This window comes from Oryzias latipes, chromosome 21 (assembly GCF_053564925.1).
Source record: "Oryzias latipes strain Hd-rR chromosome 21, Olatipes_Hd-rR_3.1".
NCBI lineage: Eukaryota > Metazoa > Chordata > Actinopteri > Beloniformes > Adrianichthyidae > Oryzias > Oryzias latipes.
The window spans coordinates 1,217,412-1,241,946 of record NC_136257.1 but is presented as its reverse complement, the minus strand read 5'-3'; the positions used below and the strand labels follow the sequence as shown (position 1 = coordinate 1,241,946).

General features: G+C 49.0%; 1 protein-coding gene across 3 annotated transcripts in view; it reads left to right on the top strand.

Moving 5' to 3' along the window:
* satb2 (SATB homeobox 2) overlaps positions 1-24,535 on the top strand; it is a 48,299-nt gene that overhangs the window by 11,731 nt on the left and 12,033 nt on the right. For all 3 annotated transcript variants that reach the window (XM_078940233.1, XM_078940232.1, XM_078940231.1), the window contains exons 3-12: positions 2,358-2,543; positions 11,826-11,952; positions 12,524-12,647; positions 12,794-12,896; positions 14,734-14,784; positions 14,852-15,429; positions 16,331-16,540; positions 16,642-16,728; positions 18,091-18,243; positions 20,119-20,313. In XM_078940233.1, coding sequence (XP_078796359.1) covers positions 2,358-2,543; positions 11,826-11,952; positions 12,524-12,647; positions 12,794-12,896; positions 14,734-14,784; positions 14,852-15,429; positions 16,331-16,540; positions 16,642-16,728; positions 18,091-18,243; positions 20,119-20,313 — 1,814 coding nt within the window. The remainder of the gene's footprint in view (positions 1-2,357; positions 2,544-11,825; positions 11,953-12,523; positions 12,648-12,793; positions 12,897-14,733; positions 14,785-14,851; positions 15,430-16,330; positions 16,541-16,641; positions 16,729-18,090; positions 18,244-20,118; positions 20,314-24,535) is intronic.

Genomic DNA, 24,535 nt, shown 5'->3' with positions numbered 1-24,535 from the left:
CGTGTCTCCAGGAAAATGATCAGCATGAAAGCAAAGAAGATTTTTGATATGGAGGTTGATGCTTACAGGCAAAGAGAAAGGTTTGCTCATCAGAACATAAAACAATGTTCATGTTCATCATTTCACTATAGCCTGAAATGTTCATCTGGTGGTGATGTCCACATTTTCTGACCGAATTTCCCCACAAAATGAGTCGGTTAGCCATCGCCCTTCTGTCTGTGACGGAATAAACACGATCTCTGTCTGTAATAACCGCAGAGGCTACTGATGGAAGATATACGGCACATTTCTGCAAAAATTCAGAAATGCCGACACTTGGAGCGTGGCGGCTTTAGCCCAAACTTGGAGGCTAGCATTGACTTTAGCTGATGACCTGAAGCTTTATAGTTTGAGTTTCAAGTTGAAACTCAGCATCTCAAGTTGGCGGAGGTGAATCCTGGTAAAAGACGTAAACCGATTTGGCACTTTTCTAGTATCTTAGAAGGCCCAAAGCGTTTTCCAGTCACAGTCCCGCTCACACACACACACACACACACACACACACACACCCACACACACACACACACACATTCACACACTGACGGCGACATCGCTGCCAATCACCGGCGCCGACCTGGAACGGCCAGGAGCAACGTGGGGTTCAGTGTCTGGGACATGGGCGGGCAGGGTCAGAGGTCGACCGCTCTACCTCTGCACTCAGCTAGTTGAAGCCGGCTAGAGTCGGTGCCGTGCGGCTGAAGCCCGGTGGGTTGGTCGTGAGAAGTTCAGAATGTTAATGTCCGAGTCAGGAGGGAACTGTATAAAACAGGTCCAACAAATAAAAATGATTGCTGGGGATAAAAAAGATTTATACAAGTAGCTGTGAGCTATTGATCCATGCTCTCTTTGTGAGAACACACATCACCATCAGGCTGGGGGGTAAAACCACAGCCAGGATTATTTTAGCTCGTTCCCCCCAAAAACCGTCTAATGCTTCTAAAGTCCATGGAGGAGCAGAAAGGGTGGTGGGAAAGTGTGCATGGAGGGGGGCATCTCTGCAGAATGCAGAGTCGAAGCACATTTGACCGTTTTTTAAATGATGTTTTTCCATATTGGGGAGTAAAAAGAAGCCATGCCATCCTGTCCCCGGACAGAGGACGTGATGGGGGGCTCTGGTTAGGGGGGGTCTGCTCTGTGTTGACAGTTATATTTCCCTGCTGGGGGAAATTCACTTACTGGGATTGGCACGGCGCTCCGCTGTGTAATTCACTCCAGTAGCGTCTGCTGCAGCGAAGGCCGAGTGATTAATGAGGAGGAAATAGAAATGTAGATATTGACTGATTAAAACAAGGGGGTCGAGTGTGTGTGTGTGTGTCTTTGTGTGTGTGCATGAGTGTGTGCATGTGTCTGTGCGTTTGTGGTATTGTGTAGCAGCTGTTATTAGAGCTGGGACGCTGCCTAATGCCCTCTGCATCATTTCTGCAGAGAGCTTTAATGAATTGGCAGCTGACAGTCCTGCAGACTTTCAGGAGGGGGGCTGATGCCAGTGGGGGGGGGGGCATGCTCTTTTCTTCTGTGGGCAAAAATCTGAACAAATACTTTGATCTTTGACAGAAGGATTGGAGCCACAGACACCGAGCACATCTATGGGGGGGGGGGGGGGGGTGTCTTTGCTTGAACCTTGGTTTAACAAACAGGTAGTGTGGGTGTGGACCAGGGGGGGCCAAATCCAGGCCCCCAACATGTTTTCCAACCAGCCTGTCATTGAAGCTCCTCATTGGCTGAACACACCTGATCAGGTAATCAGCAGCAGGTAAGGCAGGGATTCTGGAAAACCAGCAGGAGGCCGGCCCCCCCAGGCCTGGATTTGGGCCCCCCTTATGTGGACGCACTGACCTGCGTTTGTACGATCCAGACGCAGCAGGTATTTGCAGGTAGAGGAGGGATCTACGTCATCCTCACATTGATTCTTTAAAAACAAAGTGGATTCCGGACAGAACCCGACAGAACTCTAGCAGACTCCTCCTCCTTTTCTCAGGGTACTAGCTGGCAGCAAGTCAGAACCAGGTCAGAACCAAGTCACGAAAAACAGAACCAGGTCCGATTTTCCGTGCTGTCATGTGAACGTGAGGACTTTGTGGTTGTTTTGCTGGATCTGAACGGATTCCTGACTCTGGTTCTTAGTAATCAGCAGCAGATTTGTTTGGTTCTGTGTCGTAACTCTAGGTGTGTGCAGCAGAGTGGCAGCTGGGCTGTTGCAACAGTCAAATGTGTTGGGGGGTTCTGGCATTCCAACCGTGACTGCGGTCCGACTGAGTGAGCAGAGTGAGGTGTGCCGTGCACGGACGCGTCTGACCGGACTCTGGTCTGCTCTGCAGGTCTGCTGATCCCCGTCTTCTGCGTGGTGGAGCAGTCGGACGGAGGCGCTCAGACGGACGGATGCGAGGGCCGGGAGGAGCATGCGGAGTTTGTGCTGGTCAGGAAGGACATCCTTTTCTCTCAGCTGGTGGAGACGGCCCTGCTGGCCCTCGGCTACTCGCACAGCTCCGCCGCACAAGCCCACGGTGAGTCGGCCGCCCGCCGCACACGTGGAATCTCACAAAACGCTTCAGGAGCTGGAGTCAGAACTCAAAGGAACCACTAAAATGTGTGTTTGTGAGCATGCAGCGGATGTGTGTCACTGTCTGAATCTGATAGAAAGACTGAAGCTCCCCATCAGTGAGGCTTCGAACCGTCGCATGCGGCACGTTCACGCCGGAAGCTGTCAGGGAGGAAGCTTTCATCAGACACTCGCCGGTTCAATCCCAGAACTTTAGGGTCACGTGTTGCTGAACAGAACCCGTAATCCAAAGCAGGTTCCTGTGGTTATGGGAGGGAAATGTTCAGATCAAGCATGCACACCTGACCCCCCCCCCGGCTCGTCCGCTCACAGAGGCGCCGACCATCCTCCAATCAGCAGACAGACCTTTTTACAGACAGCGGTGGTCACAGAGGAATTAGGATCAGCTTCTCAGAAATGAAAGATTGTAAATTTGAATAAATAAACAAATGACATTAAAAAAAATTAAATTTAAAAACAAGACACTTCAAAATAAAGCAATTAAAAAGATTATAATAAACAAGACATTGAAAAGAAAAAAAAGGGAAATTTGAAAACAGTTCTGATCTAAAAAAAAACACATTTTTAGCTTGGAGGAATTTTTTTAAAAATTAAAAAATGAAATTGTAAATTTCAAAAGATAATATTGTAGACTTGAAAGAAATATAGAAAATTTGAAAATTGGAAATTTTAAACTTGAATATAAAGAAAAATTTAACAAATTACCAAATAAAAAAATGGATCTTTTTTATTTTTCTAGTTTCTTTTGTTTGTTTCTCCCTCTTTGCTTTCAGTTTTCAGTTTCATTCACTTTCAAGGTTTTCGCTGCAGAGCTGATCCTATTTTAACGGGGGGGCGGGGCTTATTTGCTACCTGGACATCATTTCCCATCTGGTGACAGTGGAAACTCCTCACTACACATTTTCTACACTTTTCCCAGACAGACATGAAGATTTACACACTTTCCTTTTTGGTTTAAAGTCTCAAAGTTCAAATCTTTGTAGAAAATAAGTTCAGTATTAGAATGAAATCAAGAATCCAATCGTGATGAAGATTTATGTAACAATTAGCTCAAAGCCACGCCCCCACGTCAAAATAGGATCAGCTCTGCTGCGAAAACCTTGAACAGTGAATGAAGCTGAAAACTGAAAGCAAAGAGGGAGAGATGGAAAAAGGTTGAAAATAACTGTTTAAATGTTTCTTTAGATTCAACTTTTAATTTTACAATTATATTTTTCAAATGTTCAATGTCTTGTTTTCAAATTTTCAAATTATTTTTCAAATGTACAACCTGGTTTTCATTTATTTGAAGCTGATCCTAATTTTACAGCAGAGCCAGAGTTTCTGTGGTCGTCCGCTGAACCACGGCGGTCTGAGCCAATCAGACAAGTCCTCCAGCATCTCTGTGTGAAAGTCAGATTGGACTAAAACAGACAAGTGTCCATCTGTGCGGGTCAGAACAGATCGAGGGACCAGAACAGAGCTGAACACTTCTCCACGTTTGCCTCCTGCTCTGCTTCTCTGACGAATGTGTTTCTGCTGCATAAGGTGTCTTTAGAAACAGGACAATTTAAAAATGTGAAGGTAAATTTTGGGAATTAGAGGCGTGGAATCGGATATCTGGGTCTGTTTGTCCATAACTCTTTGACTTTATACTGCAGCTTCAGGTTGTCGTGTACATGCCTCCTGAAGTCATACTTGCACTCATTGCAGGAGCGTTCCTTGGTTACTGTATTAAGTACATGGAGCTCTTGGCAGCAGCAGACCTCATTCCCATAATGACAACGCCATGCTTCCCCTCAGCAGAGGCGTTGATGTCTTTGGATCCCAGCAGCACATTGACTCTCTGGTCAGCTGAAGGTCTTCACATTTGATGCTATTGACTGACCGATGTGCCTTTTCCAGCGCCGATACCGTCGTCATGGCAGTTGATATCCAGTATTTGGAGACAACATGCATTTGCAGTAAAAGTGAAAAATATTGGTGTCAAAATTTCCAACATTAAATCCCAGCATGTCACTTTGTTTACTGCAGCAGGTATGTTTTTTTTCAATAGAAAAACAGATGACAAAAACTGCAACATCTCCCTGAATCGGTCTTGAGTACAAATCAAACCTTCAAACGACAGAAAAGGTCTTTGTCTGAAGTTCCAACTGCAGAGTTTCAGGTTCAGGTTCATCCCTGGACACTCAGGCTTGACCATAAGAGAATTTCAGACCTTTGGGGTTGGACGTCCTGCTGCCTTCGCCTCTCAGCTCCATGAGGATGATCTTATGGTCCCTGTCGGTCTGCAGAACCGTGTCAGAGGGAAGAACAATGTTAGCCATCTCTTGACCTGTAGCCTCTTCTTCTTATCTCCCAGCAACTAGCAACAAGTTAGACTTTGCTCTTTTCCTGCTCTGGAATGGTCTTGTCCTGTCTGTAATGCAGCTGGTACATTTCTCTCCATGTTTGCCGCTTTCCCTCTTCTTCTTCTGTCCCGTTCCACTGCTGGCCAGAGACCGCTCTTATTGGGATTTCTTTGTACTCGGTCAGTGATGGGATCAGGAGAGGTACAGTAGCTGAAGTAGGAAGATCTCACGCTTAGTGTTGTGTTGGACGAGGTCATGATGGCTAAAGCACATATAGACGACTTTAGATCAATGTCTTTTGTTTGGTGTCTGATCAGTTGATTGATCACAGCTGTCTGCTCTAGACATCCATGATGTTTAAACGCTGAAGTTACTCAAAGTCTTTACCGACCCATGGAGAAGAGACTAGCATACTTCAGCTAACAGCAATGACTTCCTATTGGCTTAGCTTTGCCTGAGGACCAAACACTTGTGAAACCGTTTGCCAGCACTTCCCTACAGGAAACAAAGTCCACACAAAGTATTTTAGTTGGACTTTTACGTGAATCTAAAAGGAGCAGTTAGGTCCCAGATTGTGTGCAAACCTCATCTGTTTTCAGGACTCCACAAGCTTTTCGTTCTCTTTTATTTTCTCGCAGTGTAAACTGTTGACACCCCCTCAAAGGTGTTGGACAGATTGTTGTGTCTTTGGGTCCTGCCTCCTCTTTGTCATCCGTGACCATCGGTAGAACCTGACATTTGAATTTGCCTTAAGAGAGAAAATGAAAGTGAATGTTTGCTCCTCCAAGAGCAAGAACTGTATTTTCATAAATGCAAGTTTTGGTCAAAATGGAGGTGTTTCCATGAGACAAACTTATTATCGCAAATCCAATTTGTGCAATTTCATAGTCAGTGGAAGCGCAGCTACAGAAGTGATGCTACACCAGGAAGAGAGTGACCTGTGATTCCACCTGAAGGTGACCCCAACAAACCAGAGGCTGCAGTCAGAACGGGAAGAGGAATGTGCAGAAACGGCCTGAGAGGCTGTCAGAGGAGACACCGGAGTTTCAGCAGACCAGAGGACAGTGGAGGGTTGCAGAAGTCCTACAGACACAACAGACACTTGCACCTCCATCTGCTTCAAATAGGTGTGCACGTGTGTGTGCATGTGACTGCCTGAGCTGCAGGTTTGTTCTTCGTGTGACACCCCCCTCATCCACAGTGGGTCAGTCTAAACTGAAGGGGACGTCAGCGTGGTCAAAACAACAGCGTTCCTCCTGAGCTTCTCACAAATGAATGCTTTTGTGTTTATGTTAAATGAATAATTTCATTCTTAAATTACACATTTTTCTTGGTGCGGTTCACGACCAAAATTACACAGAGAGCAGGCTATTTTCTGCCTGTTTGAATTGTGTCCTGCATTCTTGTGTCCCAGCGGTGTATTTAAGGCACTGTGGCCTTTCTTTAATTAGCTCACCCCAGCAATTAACTGGGAGATATTGTTTATTTCAATTATAAGGCTTTGAAAGCTTTTATAGACCGGACTGCAGCAAACCTGTACTTTTCAGCCAACGGTTAACTCTGCCACGTCTGACGGCTCCAGCTCCGTCCTGTCTGTGAGGACGCAGACATTTCTCACTGCAGACGTGGATCCTCGCTGCAGCAGCTGATCAGCTGAGAGGCGGCATGTGCTGCAGCTTCCTCCGGATGGAAACTTGAGTTTTCCCACAAAGGGATCGAGCCCGTGAAGTCCCGCTGTTGACAGAGGCTGCTTCCCGCTGCTGCTCTTAAAGCTCAGTTTGGATTCCAAAATCAGATGCTGGTTTTTCACAGTCGTGACTGTCGCACCACATTAGGGGAATGTGATGGCATCTCAAGAAGAGCTATGTTAATGCAGACAACTTAGTTTAATTACGTTTTTACCTTTTGCTTTGTGATTGTTTTCAAGGAAAAGGAGAAAATCCCCATGTTCTAAGGTGCAAGTGTGTTTGTAGAGTTTTAAGTGGACGTTCACATTCATGCTGTGCTGTCATAAGACGGTCAGACCCTGGAATTCATTATATGGCCGACACAAAATGCTAAAGTCTGCAGCTCTTTGGGATTTTTTGTTTTTAGTTGAACCTAAAACCAGATCTGGGAAAGTCCCTCTTGTGCACCGTGGAGGAGTTTTGCAACCATATGGATGCAAGACTCAGCTCCACTGCAAGTTGCTCAAAGTTTGTGGATCAGCAGCAGTGTTTTGTATTAACTGTAAGAGATCAGCCGCACGGTTTGTTGGTGGTCCTTTCCTCCTAGACTCTTCTATGTCTTCTCTACATGCTGTTATGGTGTCAAAAAATAAGAAACAAAACCACCAAATAAAAATAGAACAAGATGTTATAACAACCAAAATGAGACAGTAACGTTTTTCCTTCTATTCTATCACTTTGAGGAAAAACACGATGAAAGCAGCCAAATGTCTAATCTTGATTGCTGTCAAATCATTATTAGGAATTCCTCTTCTGTACAAAGCAAATGCAGATTTTTGAACAATGAGTCAGTCTTCCTCCAGCCTCTTCATGAAACCCAGGCAGCTCTTTTCAGCAGATTCCTGCTCGTTCCAACACTGCAAGAAGCTTTGATGAAGGAGCACCAACAACATGATCTTTATAGCAGCATCTCATAAACTGCATCCACTGCTGCCTGCTAGCAAAAGGTTTTGAACTCTGTCATACTTTATAGACAAAGAAAATACTTTTTTTATTTGAACTTGTCCTGTCCAACAGCTGAGCAGACAGATGAGAGCTGAAGGCCTCTTGTGTTGGACAGATTTTACTGTAACAACAGGGTTAGAAAACTTAATTTGATAAGAAGAAAAGACTTTTTTAAGAATATAAGAAGTATTGCTGTGAGTTCTCAGGGAGTTCTGAGACAAACACCCACCCATGCTGCTGCTGCTGTTCTGCTGCTGCTGCTGTTCTGCTGCTGCTGCTGTTCTGCTGCTGCTGCTGCTGTTCTGCTGCTGCTGCTGCTGTTCTGCTGCTGCTGCTGCTGTTGTTCTGCTGCTGCTGTTCTGCTGCTGTTCTGCTGCTGCTGCTGTTCTGCTGTTGTTCTGCTGTTCTGCTGCTGCTGCTGCTGCTGCTGCTGCTGCTGTTCTGCTGCTGCTGCTGCTGTTCTGCTGCTGCTGCTGCTGTTCTGCTGCTGCTGTTGTTCTGCTGCTGCTGCTGTTCTGCTGCTGCTGCTGTTCTGCTGCTGCTGCTGCTGCTGTTCTGCTGCTGCAGCGGCTGCTGCTGTTCTGCTGCTGCTGCTGTTGTTCTGCTGCTGTTCTGCTGCTGCTGCTGTTCTGCTGCTGCAGCGGCTGCTGCTGTTCTGCTGCTGCTGCTGTTCTGCTGCTGCTGCTGTTGTTCTGCTGCTGCTGCTGTTCTGTTCTGCTGCTGTTCTGCTGCTGCTGCTGCTGTTCTGCTGCTGCTGCTGCTGTTCTGCTGCTGCTGCTGTTCTGCTGCTGCAGCGGCTGCTGCTGTTCTGCTGCTGCTGTTGTTCTGCTGCTGCCGCTGTTCTGCTGCTGCTGCTGCTGTTCTGCTGCTGCTGCTGTTCTGCTGCTGCAGCGGCTGCTGCTGTTCTGCTGCTGCTGTTGTTCTGCTGCTGCCGCTGTTCTGCTGCTGCTGTTCTGTTCTGTTGTTCTGCTGCTGCTGCTGCTGCTGCTGCTGCAGCGGCTGCAGCGGCTGCTGCTGCTAACACTAGTAGTATTCAGAGATGTGGTCACATCAGATTTTGACCATTACACCATCTTTACTGTAAATGCAAAAATTGAAGTCCTGAAATGATGCAAACAAGTGAAGAGAGCATCCAGACTGAACCAAACGGAGATGGAGCTTAGCTGTGAAGGAGGCCTCGGAGGAGGAAGGGGAGCGGGCTGTGGGGGCTGCTGAGGGAGGCAGGGAGACCCTTCTGGATCTCATTAAGAGGATAGTAATGTGATTAGCTTTGTTTAGTTTTCACAGCTTCAGCCAGTCTCTATGATGAAATCTGACTGTGCGAATCTGTGTTTAGATTATTTTCCATATTTGCATTTTTACTCTTTTTGCTCTCATCAGGCTGGAGCCTTTGTTTTCCTCTGCAGCTTAGCGTAGCCGGGCTTTTAGTTCTCACTGCTGCTGATGTGCTTTTTCCCTCAAACCTTTATGTTTGATAGATTTAAGTCGACTTGAACTCCTTCTCTTTCTTTGCACTTGCCTAAAGGTCATTAAAACCTGAGCATATGCAGTTCATTTCAGGAATTCAAACATATAGAAAGACAGTTAATCAAAGGACAGGAGATGCCAACAAAGTTTGTAGAGGAAACGCACACTCTCCTTTTCAATCTGACTAAAATCCAAGCTGTTCATTGAAGAACTGACCTATGCTTTAGAAAGTAACATGGAAGCATCACAGAGTTATGACACGTGACAGAGTTTTAACTCCTAACAACCCAGAAAACGTCTGAAAAGCTTTGATTTTATTTTTCATTTAACTTGGAATTAGGAATTTCCTGTTGAGTCCTTATGGTGTCAGACATGTCAGCTGTTTGGATCTGTGACAACAGTCACCATCCCACATGTGGTCTGATATCTACAGAACTCAGCTTTGGTTCTTGTCTGATCCAAGCCTGATCCAGGCCTGATCCAGGTCTGATCCAGGCCTGATCCGGGTCTGATCCAGGTCCGATCCAGGCCTGATCCGGGTCTGATCCAGGTCCGATCCAGGCCTGATCCGGGTCTGATCCAGGTCCGATCCAGGCCTGATCCAGGTCTGATCCAGGTCTGATCCAGGCCTGATCCAGGTCTGATCCAGGCCTGATCCAGGTCCGATCCAGGTCTGATCCAGGCCCGATCCAGGCCTGATCCAGGTCTGATCCAGGCCTGATCCAGGTCCGATCCAGGCCTGATCCAGGTCCGATCCAGGTCCGATCCAGGCCTGATCCGGGTCCGATCCAGGTCCGATCCGGGTCCGATCCAGGTCCGATCCAGGCCTGATCCGGGTCCGATCCAGGTCTGATCCAGGCCCGATCCAGGCCTGATCCAGGTCCGATCCAGGTCTGATCCAGGTCTGATCCAGGTCTGATCCAGGTCCGATCCAGGTCCGATCCAGGCCTGATCCGGGTCCGATCCAGGTCCGATCCAGGTCCGATCCAGGCCTGATCCAGGTCCGATCCAGGTCCGATCCAGGCCTGATCCAGGTCCGATCCAGGTCCGATCCAGGTCCGATCCAGGCCTGATCCGGGTCCGATCCAAGCCTGATCCAGGCCTGATCCAGGTCTGATCCAGGCCTGATCCAGGTCCGATCCAGGCCTGATCCGGGTCTGATCCAGGTCCGATCCAGGCCTGATCCGGGTCTGATCCAGGTCCGATCCAGGTCCGATCCAGGCCTGATCCAGGCCTGATCCAGGTCTGATCCAGGCCCGATCCAGGTCTGATCCAGGTCTGATCCAGGCCCGATCCAGGTCTGATCCAGGTCCGATCCAGGCCCGATCCGGGTCTGATCCAGGTCCGATCCAGGTCCGATCCAGGCCTGATCCAGGCCTGATCCAGGTCTGATCCAGGTCCGATCCAGGTCCGATCCAGGCCTGATCCAGGCCTGATCCAGGTCTGATCCAGGCCCGATCCAGGTCTGATCCAGGTCTGATCCAGGCCTGATCCGGGTCTGATCCAGGTCCGATCCAGGCCTGATCCGGGTCTGATCCAGGTCCGATCCAGGTCCGATCCAGGCCTGATCCAGGCCTGATCCGGGTCTGATCCAGGTCCGATCCAGGTCCGATCCAGGCCTGATCCAGGTCTGATCCAGGCCCGATCCAGGTCCGATCCAGGTCTGATCCAGGCCTGATCCGGGTCTGATCCAGGTCCGATCCAGGCCTGATCCGGGTCTGATCCAGGTCCGATCCAGGTCCGATCCAGGTCCGATCCAGGCCTGATCCAGGTCCGATCCAGGTCCGATCCAGGTCCGATCCAAGCCTGATCCAGGTCTGATCCAGGTCCGATCCAGGTCCGATCCAGGTCCGATCCAGGCCTGATCCGGGTCCGATCCAAGCCTGATCCAGGCCTGATCCAGGTCTGATCCAGGCCTGATCCAGGTCCGATCCAGGCCTGATCCGGGTCTGATCCAGGTCCGATCCAGGCCCGATCCGGGTCTGATCCAGGTCCGATCCAGGTCCGATCCAGGCCTGATCCAGGCCTGATCCAGGTCTGATCCAGGCCCGATCCAGGTCTGATCCAGGTCTGATCCAGGCCTGATCCAGGTCTGATCCAGGTCCGATCCAGAGCTGGATTTTTCTTTTGGTCCTTTTGGTTGAGCATTTGTTAAAGCTCAGATTATTTTATGTTTGTAGGCAGCAAGAGAATTCTGGTCGTCTTGAGAACGACGGTCTGGGTTCACTTGCAGATGAACCCTGGTGCGGTTCACTTCAGTGTGAATGCAGACGGCCTCTCCACAGAGAACCAGAGGGAAGAAATGATCTCTGGTCCATTAGGATGAGACAAAAACTGTCTTTTTATTTTTAAAATGCGCTTTCCAGTTTAATCTTGTAATTAAGACTAAAAACAGACACGAAAACCTCAAACACTTTTATTTTTCACATCTAACCAAAGGAGTGTTTTTTAAAGGTTTTTTTAAGCAGCACTGAAAAGCTTTACAACCTACTAAACCTCATGGATTAGCTGAATAATAAAAAGTGGATCAAATGACAAAATGGTCCAAACGGTAAGACGACCTCTACAGCCCAGGTAAAAGTCACCTGACCTAACCCTGCTGTCACATTTTTTTTGGGGGGGGGTTTGGCTGTTCTTGCACCAGTAATCAGTTATTATGAAGACCCGGAATCAAACTGTGGTCGTTTTCTTCATAAGTTCAGTTTCTTCTGGATCAAGGTGATGTTTGTTGACAGAAGTATCTTTGTCTGTGTGCAGGCATCATCAAGGTGGGGCGGTGGAACCCCCTCCCCATCCACTTCCTGACCGACGCCCCGGAAGCCACGGTTGCTGACATGTTGATGGAGGTGTACCACATGGTCACGCTGCGCATCCAGCTGCACAGGTCAGAGTGTGCCGTGTTCGGTTCCACCTGATGATGTCTCACCTGCTAATCATGCACGTGTTGACAGTGCACGTGTGCTGGCGGCTCTGAGTACCAGAGAGACGGTTTGCTCCGTTTGTGAGCTTCAGCAGCTGAAGCAGCAGAGGAAAAGCTGGAGGGGCTGATAGTAAATTACAGGATGTTGGTGTGAAGGTGAACAGCTCCTTCACTTTTTCCATTCATACATCAATCATCTGAACACGAGGATCACCTGTTTTCTTTGGGTGGAGTCACACATCTGTTTTTCCATGATCCCTGTTCTCATGTCTCCATGAAGGACGCCTGGATGATCAGGAGTTAGCAAAGATTCGTTGTGTTTCCTAATGAGCAGACAGCAGTCAGCCTGAGAGGCAGCTCACTGTCCCACAGAACGAACAAAGAATCCAGTCGTATCCTCTTGACCGGGGGCTTTGGAATGAGCAGAGGTCCAAAAGGATGAAATGAAGCTCAGAAACCCAGCGGGACGTCCGTCAGAGTTCGGTTTCACGGGGCGGGAGGGACTTGACTGATGTTGGCTCTTGACTTGTTGCAGCTATTCCAAGCTGGAGGATCTGCCCTGTGAGCAGTGGAACCACGCCACGGTCAGGAACGCCCTCAGAGAGCTGCTGAGGGAAATGAACCAAAGCACTTTGGCCAAAGAGTGTCCGCTCTCCCAGGTGACCACACGTGCACGCTAGCTTCTTATCCGGATGAATGGCTGTGCCTCTTTACCAAAGTGTGCATCCTCCAGCCAGAGCCCTTATGCGTGTGAAGTGCCCCTGCTGCAAACATGATCACCTGTCTCTGTCCTCTCCTCTGTCAGAGTATGATTTCATCAATAGTCAACAGTTCTTACTATGCCAACGTCTCCACTGCCAAGTGCCAAGAGTTTGGTCGCTGGTACAAGAAGCACAAGAAGGTCAAAGGTGAGGCTTTAATGTTAACTGTCTTTCACTTCATCTACAGTATTCTTCATGGCTGATGTTCTCTGAATTGCAGTCAATTTTTATTGATAATAATAATATTGATAATGCATTGGATTCACCTGGTCTTTCATTCATACTTGGTGACCATCAGTAGCTACCATCACCTGGGGCAGACTGACAGAGGCGTGGCTGCCAGTATACAGCTCCTCTGAACATCACCGGGACATTCAGACACATTCAAACACCAGTGGAGCCACACTGGAGGCAGGGGGGGGGGGGGGGATCGAATCATTCGATCATTGGCCGACCTGGTGCTACTTTTCCCTGTGCAGGGAAAAGGGACGTTGGAGTATTCCATCTTTTCATTGGTTTACCGTCCACCAATGACTGAAAAAATAAGGACTACAGACCCGTTACAAAGATTATTCACATAAAGCTGGAGGGGTATGTTAGATTTTGAGTCATGGGGGGCCTTCAGGGCACAGTGCTGTCTGCAGTTTGGTTGTATTGTGGTTTTACAGAAAGGCGTTTCATAACTGATGTCACAGATGTGGACAATTGGCACCCTTAACCATCACAGCAGGTCCAAAGGGCTCCAGAGTCCTCTAAACCTGAAGCTTCTCAGACTCAGGCTCAATGGATGCTTGTGAGCGTGCACGTGGGTTTAGTCATGTTAGGACGTGATATTAACGTCTAAAAATACGTGGGCAAATTGTTTAATGAACTTTTAAGAAGCTTTTCCTAAACTTTACGTCTTACCAAAGCTCCTGTTGGTCTTTGGTTTAATAAGATAAATTTTAATAAATTTGATTTATTTCTATTTTTTCATTAATCTTCTGATCTGATTTGTCACGGGCTGCTGGAGCCTATCCCGGCCACTTGTGGGCGAAGGCAGGGGGCACCCTGGACAAGTCGCCGGTCTGTCGCAGGGCAACAATAGGATTTATCTTATTAGATCCAAATATTTCATCTATCATGGTCAGGAAAACCATCATGGCACGGAAGCTGCTGGTCTGGCTTCACCAAAAGCTTGTGGCCTTCACCCAGAAGCCAGTTATGGGGGCCCCATCCAGAAGCCAGTTATGGGGGCCCCACCCAGAAGCCAGTTATGGGGGCCCCATCCAGAAGCCAGTTATGGGGGCCCCATCCAGAAGCCAGTTATGGGGGCCCCACCCAGAAGCCAGTTATGGGGGCCCCATCCAGAAGCCAGTTATGGGGGCCCCACCCAGAAGCCAGTTATGGGGGCCCCATCCAGAAGCCAGTTATGGGGGCCCCACCCAGAAGCCAGTTATGGGGGCCCCATCCAGAAGCCAGTTATGGGGGCCCCACCCAGAAGCCAGTTAAGGGGTCCCCACACAGAAGCCAGTTATGGGGGCCCCACCCAGACGCCAGTTATGGGGGCCCCATCCAGAAGCCAGTTATGGGGGCCCCACCCAGAAGCCAGTTAAGGGGTCCCCACACAGAAGCCAGTTATGGGGGCCCCACCCAGAAGCCAGTTATGGGGGCCCCATCCAGAAGCCAGTTATGGGGGCCCCATCCAGAAGCCAGTTATGGGGGCCCCACACAGAAGCCAGTTATGGGGGCCCCACCCAGAAGCCAGTTAAGGGGTCCCCACACAGAAGCCAGTTATGGGGTTCCAGTGCTCCAAAGCCTCTGAGGTTTTTTGATGGTTCTGGTTCTGTTTGAAGGAGATCCTCTCACTGGAACTGCAGTCCTGAAAACATGAGCAACAGCCTCAGACCTGTTAGTGTGTGTCGACCCCCCAATCCTCTGATCTGCATGAGATGCTAGGGATTTTCTGGACTGATTGCAGACTGCAGTGGTTTCTGCTTTGCAGGTGATTACCTGGAGAAGACGTGGGCGGGGCGAGACGCCGCTGACATTAAAGGTAGGGTCTGGGACGCTCAGCGTGTCTCATGCGTGTTTGACTGTTTGTTCACTTCCGTTTTCTTTAGTTGAAAGGGACAACATGGTGGACTTCTGTATGCTGGGACAGAGACCCCCCCCATACCTGTCTGGGCTCACTCAGCTCAGCCACCTGAACGCCAGCACCCCCTTGCTCAAAGCTGGGTCAGGAGAGCAGCCTCAGCCTCCCCAGCATCCCCACCTCCAGCAGCAGCCCTCGCCCCACGGCCCGCACCACCACAGCCCTCCTCTACGCTCGGGGCAGGTGCCGCCCCCTCCGCCTCCACCCCCACCTGGCGCTCTGCAACCACTGCTTGGCCCAGGTGGGCTGCTGTCTCCTCAGCTCTCCCCCCAGCTGGTTCGGCAACAGCTCGCCATGGCCCACCTCATAAACCAGCAACTGGCCGTGAGCCGCCTGCTGGCCAACCAGCACCCCCAGGCCCTGAACCAGCAGTTCCTCAACCACCCCCCCATCCCTCGAGGATCATCCAAAGGGGGGGATCACCCCAGCAGCAACCCAACAGCAGCAGAAGTGTCCTCTGAAATCTACCAGCAGGTCCGGGACGAGCTGAAGAGGGCCAGTGTTTCCCAGGCCGTGTTTGCCCGAGTGGCTTTCAACCGAACGCAGGTAGGGGGGGCCAGCATCCGGGGGAAGGCATCCGGGGGGGGGGGGGGGCAATTCAACATCTTTGAAGACTGAGTAGGATCATCTGATGGAAGGTTTACTATCAGGACTCAGGTTCCAGTCTGCACTAAACACAGTTTCTGTTGGAAAAATGACCAACGACCACACTATACATATCCAATCGAGTAGCATCCATCCATCCATGCATCCATCCATCCATCCATGCATCCATCCATCCATGCATCCATCCATCCATCCATCCATCCATGCATCCATCCATCCATGCATCCATCCATCCATATATCCATCCATCCATCCATCCATCCATGCATCCATCCATCCATGCATCCATCCATCCATATATCCATCCATCCATCCATGCATCCATCCATCCATCCATGCATCCATCCATCCATGCATCCATCCATCCATCCATGCATCCATCCATCCATGCATCCCTCCAATCATCCATCCATCCATCCATGCATCCATCCATCCATGCATCCCTCCAATCATCCATCCATCCACCTAACCCTGAAGCTGGAGCTCCCTACCAGAGTTCATGTGGGAGTAACTGTAGTGACTTTAGAAAACAGCAGGCATCAGTGCTGCCAAAGAAAGGAAGTTCCTCTCTTCCTCACTTCCTCACTTCATGGCACACAGACACAACCAAACACATGTAAAAAGATATTGAGAGGGAAGGGTATTTTTTATGGACTTGAACAAAATATCAAACCAAACCATAAAATCCAAAGATTCATCCTGTGAAGTAGTTCAGTATCTGGGAGGAATATTATTCCTGTGACAACATAGGCTGCTCCGTCCATTGGGCCTCAGTGTTCACATGTATGATCAGCGTGTATGTGTGTGTGATTGTGTGTGTATGTGTGTGTGTGTTGGTCAGGGCCTGCTGTCAGAAATCCTAAGGAAGGAGGAGGACCCTCGCACAGCCTCACAGTCTCTGCTGGTCAACCTGAAGGCCATGCAGAACTTCCTGAACCTGCCGGAGAGTGAAAGAGACCGAATCTATCAGGAGGAGAGGGAGCGCACCATGAACCCCTCAGTGGGCCTTCCTGCCTCCAACCCCCCCAACGCTGGAGCTCGCCTCTCACAGGTTAGCAGAGTTTAATGAGACCGTCTGCACGGCCTGCACAACAATGAGGCTTAACTCTTCATTACGTGTGTGTGGGGTTGTGTGTGTGTGTGTGTGTGTAGAAAGTGTGGGACAGGAGTCTGGATGAACAGATCACTCCTGATTCCTGGGCTTCCATTTGGAAGAACAAGACCAAGATTCCCAGCTCTGTGAGTTTTCTCTGTCAATCAAACAATCCACCTTTAAATGAATCAGTCAATTACATTTTTTTCTTTTCACACAGCGTTTAGAGTTTATCGGTTTTCAGATCCTCCACACACACCTGTACAGTAACAAAAACTCATGTGTGTAAACGCTACATGTTTGAATGACTATCCCACGTTCACATGAGATCCACAGCAATGGATGAAAAAAATTAAAGGGAAGAAATGAAATGCATTTGGTCAGGATGGGTGTTTAGAAAATAACCAAAGGTTTCAATTAAAAGAATTTAAAAAACAAGAGAAATGAATCTAAATCAAAGATGACACTAAAATATAAAATTATAAAAACATACAAACGTCTGCACAGAAAAAATAAACCAAAGAAATCATTAAAAAAACTATATAGAGGAGTCAAAAACACTAACAAAAACACTAACAAACTTTCTTCATTTAATTTTCAAAAAATGAAGAATTTGTTTTAATTTATTTGTCGAATTAAAATGGTAAAGAACTTTAAATTGGACTGTTATTTGGACTTGAATAAGGCTGTAACACTTGGACATCTGCAATCTGTCCCAGAAAAATCGAGAACAAATATTTGTGATGTGCAATCAGTATTAATATAGTATTCATGATCTTTGATATTATAGTAGAGCAAAGGGCCAAAATCCAAAACACGGCTAATGTCACGGGGCGAGATGGAAGAACATTTAAACTAAACTTTTAAAAGTTTAATTTTTAAACATAAAAATGAATAAAACAGACAGGAATATTATTCTGGATTAAATCACTTTAAACCTTAAAAAAATGTCATTTTTTGCTCTCCATAAAAATATATTCTTCTTCTTATTATTATTATTATACAAGATAAAATAAACCGTTAAGAGACAAACAATCCAGTTATTTACAGTCAATCATTTTATATAAAAATACACTTACATTTTAAATATCCCAAAATATTTTGCTTTTTAAATGTAAAAATGTACACATTTAAAATTCAGCCGTGCTGCATGACAGAACATGTGAAACAGTGCAGCTGTTTGCCTGCCTGTCTGTCTCTTCAGCTTCAACGTAAAATAGATGTTATATGGAAAAAAAGACGTAATAAAAATAAAACATTAATAAAGAATGAAATTATTTTCATACTCTAAGACACATGATCAATCCAGTTGGTTGGTTCTCGACTGCGCTGCGTGCGCAGTTTCCCTCGTAGTCTGCGCCATATTTGTAAAGAAAACACGCAAATCACAGCAATTTTCAGGATTAAAATGATTAAAAGTCATTCATCTAAATAGCATTTATAGAACAGATGACACATTTTTATTTGATTACGTCCTCTGATGGTGTGTCGATGCTTCTTTCCCCCAGCCCAAGCCCCCCGGCCCGGCCCAGGACCTCCCTCTGAAGCTGGAGTCTCTGGTCAACATCACATCAGGCGTCTACGACGAGATCCAGCAGGAGATGAAGAGAGCCAAGGTGTCGCAGGCGCTGTTCGCCAAGGTGGCCGCCAACAAGAGTCAGGTGAGGGGGGCCACGCTCGCCTTTGCTCTGCAGGTGTTTGTTATCGCGGGGCAGCCGTGCCACAGAGGTAGAGCGGTCGACCTCTGATCGGATGATCGCAGGTTCGGTGCCCACCCTGCCTGCCCAATAGGTTGAAGTGCTCTTGGATAATACGCAGAACCCCACGTTGCTCCCGGTGGTTATTGGTTGGTGCCAGTGTTCATCGGGTGAGAGAGGGCATCGGGTGAGAGAGGGCATTGGGTGAGAGGGCTATGGGTGAGAGAGGGCTATAGGTGAGAGAGGGCTATAGGTGAGAGAGGGCATCGGGTGAGAGAGGGCATAGAGTGACAGGGCTATAGGTGAGAGAGGGCATCGGGTGAGAGGGCATCGGGTGAGAGAGGGCATCGGGTAAGAGAGGGCATTGGGTGAGAGGGCTATGGGTGAGAGAGGGCTATAGGTGAGAGAGGGCATCGGGTGAGAGAGGGCATCGGGTGAGAGAGGGCATCGGGTGAGAGAGGGCATCGGGTGAGAGAGGGCATAGGGTTAGAGAGGGCATCGAGTGAGAGGGCGATGGGTGAGAGAGGGCTATAGGTGAGAGAGGGCATCGGGTGAGAGAGGGCATCGGGTGAGAGAGGGCATCGGGTGAGAGAGGGCATCAGGTGAGAGAGGGCATCGGGTGAGAGAGGGCTATAGGTGAGAGAGGGCATCGGGTGAGAGAGGGCATCGGGTGAGAGAGGGCATCAGGTGAGAGAGGGCTATGGGTGAGAGGGCATCGGGTGAGAGGGCATCGGGTGAGAGGGCATCGGGTGAGAGAGGGCATCGAGTGAGAGGGCTATGGGTGAGAGAGGGCTATAGGTGAGAGAGGGCATCGGGTGAGAGAGGGCATCGAGTGAGAGAGGGCATAGGGTTAGAGAGGGCATCGAGTGAGAGAGGGCATAGGGTTAGAGAGGGCATCGAGTGAGAGGGCGATGGGTGAGAGAGGGCATCGAGTGAGAGAGGGCATCGGGTGAGAGAGGGCTATGGTTGAGAGAGGGCATCGGGTGAGAGAGGGCATCGGGTGAGAGAGGGCATCGAGTGAGAGAGGGCATTGGGTGAGAGAGGGCTATGGGTGAGAGAGGGCATCGAGTGAGAGAGGGCATAGGGTTAGAGAGGGCATCGAGTGAGAGGGCGATGGGTGAGAGAGGGCATCGAGTGAGAGAGGGCATCGGGTGAGAGAGGGCTATGGTTGAGAGAGGGCATCGGGTGAGAGAGGGCATCGGGTGAGAGAGGGCATCGAGTGAGAGAGGGCATTGGGTGAGAGAGGGCTATGGGTGAGAGAGGGCATCGAGTGAGAGAGGGCATCAGGTGAGAGGGCATCGGGTGAGAATGTGTTTTACAACTGGACTGTATGGAGGGGTTTAGTGGTAAATACTACCTCTGAGCCTTCAGATGCTGTTTGCTTCTGATCTGGTTCTGCTGGTTTTTCTGGTTCTGTCTTGACATGAGCTTTCCCAGAGATTGGACCCTTTATTAACGTTTAACACTAAAAATGGCAGACGTGGGTTTTGAACCTGAAGCAGTCTTTGTTCTAAACATAGAACAAGATCTTCCCCTTTTCTGCTCGTTTCATAGCCGCACACATGTGGAAGATGCCCCGGTCTGTGTGTGCAGGTCTCCATCCTCCAGGTATTGGCTATGGGGGGGGTCACATCTGAGTGCACCCATCTGCCGCAGTGCCACAGGGACAGAGCTGAAGCAGCCCAGCAGGGATATTGAATCTTTATAGCATCTCTCCTCCTCTTCCTCATCAAACCTTCAGCTGATTGGAAGAAGCCTCTCTTCCTGTTCCATATCAACGTCAGCTCAACATTTAAGCCTTCCTCTCTAAAGCATCGTGCCCCCCTGCCCCCTCTGCAGGGCTGGCTCTGTGAGCTGCTGCGCTGGAAGGAGAACCCGAGCCCGGAGAACCGGACCCTGTGGGACAACCTGTGCACCATCCGGAGGTTCCTGTCGCTGCCGCAGGCCGACAGAGACCTGGCGTACGAGGAAGAGTCCCGGCACCATCACAGTGAGAGGCTGCACACCATCCTCCACCTGCCGCATGACGCACAGGTGAGCCATGCTGTGAGGCGCCTTTGCTTGTTTGTTTTAGCCCCCCCCCCCCCCCCCCCCCCATACACACACATATGCCCCCCCCTTTACCTGCTCTTCTAGTGTGTGAGCGTGCACGTGTTGGTTGGTCCATGCATGTGAGCGGTGGCGTTGCTGCCCCAGTGGGTCGCAGAGTAAACTGTGCTGCTGGGTGGTGGGGCATCGAGGGAAATGCCCCATTAGTTTCAAGGAGGGGGGGGGGGGGGGGGGTTACACTTTCTAAACGATTGAAAGTTTCGTTAAAGTTTGCTCTGAAGGTTGTGGGACAACCGAGAGTGATGCTTGTCCTCTTTCTGCTCCTCGTCCACTGTGGATTTACCACTAGTCACTGCATCCGAGTGGAAAACAGGAAATGCATGTTTAGAGGCTGGAGGTCATGTGACGCTTCAGGCTGGAGGTGCAAGCAGACTGATGTAGCATCGAGATGTTGCCTGTCTTAAGAAAATCTGAATCCACGGAGAACCCTGGAAACCCCCCCATGAATCTGACTTCAACTCCAAAAATCACAGCGGGAGCCGGAAGCTGCCCCCCCGCCCAACCATGTCCAAAGATCCTGTCTCTGGTCTAAAATGACGATTGCTGAGCGGAGCAGCTCAGCATTGAGCCCCCCCTCCAGGATTCTGTGAACAACTTGACTTCAACTCCTTCAGTTTGCAGGAGAAGACTGAACACCCACCCAGGAGCCACCTGGACCGTCTACAGAACATTCATGCTTCACTTCTGACAAGGACACTGACTATTACCAAAGATATTTATTTAATTATTATAATGAATGGAATCATTGTTTCTGATCATTAAGAACTTCATTTTTGTTATTTGATATTATTGATACTTAGGATTTGTTAAATGATCTGCACTTGGATTGATAAAGTATAAATAATTAGAAGTTAAGTAGCAGATTATAAAAACAGAGTAAAAAAGTAACGGTAAGTAAAAACAGTATGGGGTTAGATTATATACATCTAAATAAATTCACTTCCTCCCAGTACTTTTTAAACAATTGAATAAACTCTTTAATATTTAATATTTATTTAATATTATTCAATATGTCCTGTTACTTGGTGTCAGGAATTGGTGGTGGAGGACCCAAAATGCAGGAGACCAGGCTTGGTGACAGGAAATAAAACATTTAATAAACAAACTGAAACATGACAAAACTATGGGGAGAAACAAAAGGCGACAAAACAGAGCAGATGACCTGACAAGGATGAACAGAAACCAAGACACTTAAATAGGCTGAGGGTCATTAACTGAACTGAAGACAGCTGTGGATCATGAACCTCAAAGTGGTGCGACCAAGTCCAAGTAACAAGATCATAAAAACAGAAAGAATCAACATTCATAAAGGTAGAATAAAATAGAAAGCATACAGAAATGCTAAGAACAGACAGAACTGAGTAAAATGCAAATTACAAACCAAAAAGCTGCAGGGCTTAAACATGCATCCATAGCAGAACCGCCAGACTGGGGACTGATCTTCAAGAAAGCCGTGCTTTACATAGATGAGGTCTGAAATGATGTCATTGGGAGGCATGAAGACGTCTAAAACCATAGATACACGTCTGTAAGAGCCTGGAGAGTGTGGACTCCTGCACCACCATGGTGGGTTTAATCTTCAGGACTTGATGATAAGAACATTGTAACATCTGCATGCTAGACGTCCTCTGGTCCATCCATGCTAGTTGTCCTCTGGTCCATCCATGCTAGTTGTCCTCTGGTCCATCCATGCTAGTTGTCCTCTGGTCCATCCATGCTAGTTGTCCTCTGGTCCATCCATGCTTGACGTCCTCTGGTCCATCCATGCTAGTTGTCCTCTGGTCCATCCATGCTAGACATCCTCTGGTCCATCCATGCTAGACATCCTCTGGTCCATCCATGCTAGTTGTCCTCTGGTCCATCCATGCTAGACGTCATCTGGTCCATCCATGCTAGACATCCTCTGGTCCATCCATGCTAGTTGTCCTCTGGTCCATCCATGCTAGACGTCCTCTGGTCCATCCATGCTAGTTGTCCTCTGGTCCATCCATGCTAGTTGTCCTCTGGTCCATCCATGCTAGTTGTCCTCTGGTCCATCCATGCTAGACGTCCTCTGGTCCATCCATGCTAGTTGTCCTCTGGTCCATCCATGCTAGTTGTCCTCTGGTCCATCCATGCTAGTTGTCCTCTGGTCCATCCATGCTAGTTGTCCTCTGGTCCATCCATGATAGACATCCTCTGGTCCATCCATGCTAGTTGTCCTCTGGTCCATCCATGCTAGTTGTCCTCTGGTCCATCCATGCTAGACATCCTCTGGTCCATCCATGCTAGACGTCCTCTGGTCCATCCATGCTAGTTGTCCTCTGGTCCATCCATGCTAGACGTCCTCTGGTCCATCCATGCTAGACATCCTCTGGTCCATCCATGCTAGACATCCTCTGGTCCATCCATGCTAGTTGTCCTCTGGTCCATCCATGCTAGACGTCCTCTGGTCCATCCATGCTAGACATCCTCTGGTCCATCCATGCTAGTTGTCCTCTGGTCCATCCATGCTAGTTGTCCTCTGGTCCATCCATGCTAGTTGTCCTCTGGTCCATCCATGCTAGTTGTCCTCTGGTCCATCCATGCTAGTTGTCCTCTGGTCCATCCATGCTAGACGTCCTCTGGTCCATCCATGCTAGTTGTCCTCTGGTCCATCCATGCTAGACGTCCTCTGGTCCATCCATGCTAGTTGTCCTCTGGTCCATCCATGATAGACGTCCTCTGGTCCATCCATGCTAGTTGTCCTCTGGTCCATCCATGCTAGTTGTCCTCTGGTCCATCCATGCTAGTTGTCCTCTGGTCCATCCATGCTAGTTGTCCTCTGGTCCATCCATGCTAGACGTCCTCTGGTCCATCCATGCTAGACATCCTCTGGTCCATCCATGCTAGTTGTCCTCTGGTCCATCCATGCTAGACATCCTCTGGTCCATCCATGCTAGTTGTCCTCTGGTCCATCCATGCTAGACGTCCTCTGGTCCATCCATGCTAGTTGTCCTCTGGTCCATCCATGCTAGTTGTCCTCTGGTCCATCCATGCTAGTTGTCCTCTGGTCCATCCATGCTAGTTGTCCTCTGGTCCATCCATGCTAGTTGTCCTCTGGTCCATCCATGCTAGTTGTCCTCTGGTCCATCCATGATAGACGTCCTCTGGTCCATCCATGCTAGTTGTCCTCTGGTCCATCCATGCTAGTTGTCCTCTGGTCCATCCATGCTAGTTGTCCTCTGGTCCATCCATGCTAGACGTCCTCTGGTCCATACATGCAAGTTGTCCTCTGGTCCATCCATGCAAGACGTCCTCTGGTCCATCCATGCTAGACATCCTCTGGTCCATCCATGCTAGTTGTCCTCTGGTCCATCAATGCTAGACGTCCTCTGGTCCATCCATGCTAGTTGTCCTCTGGTCCATCAATGCTAGACGTCCTCTGGTCCATCCATGCTAGTTGTCCTCTGGTCCATCCATGCTAGACGTCCCCTGGTCCATCCATGCTAGTTGTCCTCTGGTCCATCCATGCTAGACGTCCTCTGGTCCATACATGCAAGTTGTCCTCTGGTCCATCCATGCTAGACATCCTCTGGTCCATCCATGCTAGACATCCTCTGGTCCATCCATGCTAGTTGTCCTCTGGTCCATCCATGCTAGACGTCCTCTGGTCCATCCATGCTAGTTGTCCTCTGGTCCATCCATGCTAGTTGTCCTCTGGTCCATCCATGCTAGACGTCCTCTGGTCCATCCATGCTAGTTGTCCTCTGGTCCATCCATGCTAGTTGTCCTCTGGTCCATCCATGCTAGACGTCCTCTGGTCCATCCATGCTAGTTGTCCTCTGGTCCATCCATGCTAGTTGTCCTCTGGTCCATCCATGCTAGTTGTCCTCTGGTCCATCCATGCTAGTTGTCCTCTGGTCCATCCATGATAGACGTCCTCTGGTCCATCCATGCTAGTTGTCCTCTGGTCCATCCATGCTAGTTGTCCTCTGGTCCATCCATGCTAGACATCCTCTGGTCCATCCATGCTAGACGTCCTCTGGTCCATCCATGATAGTTGTCCTCTGGTCCATCCATGCTAGACGTCCTCTGGTCCATCCATGCTAGACATCCTCTGGTCCATCCATGCTAGACATCCTCTGGTCCATCCATGCTAGACGTCCTCTGGTCCATCCATGCTAGA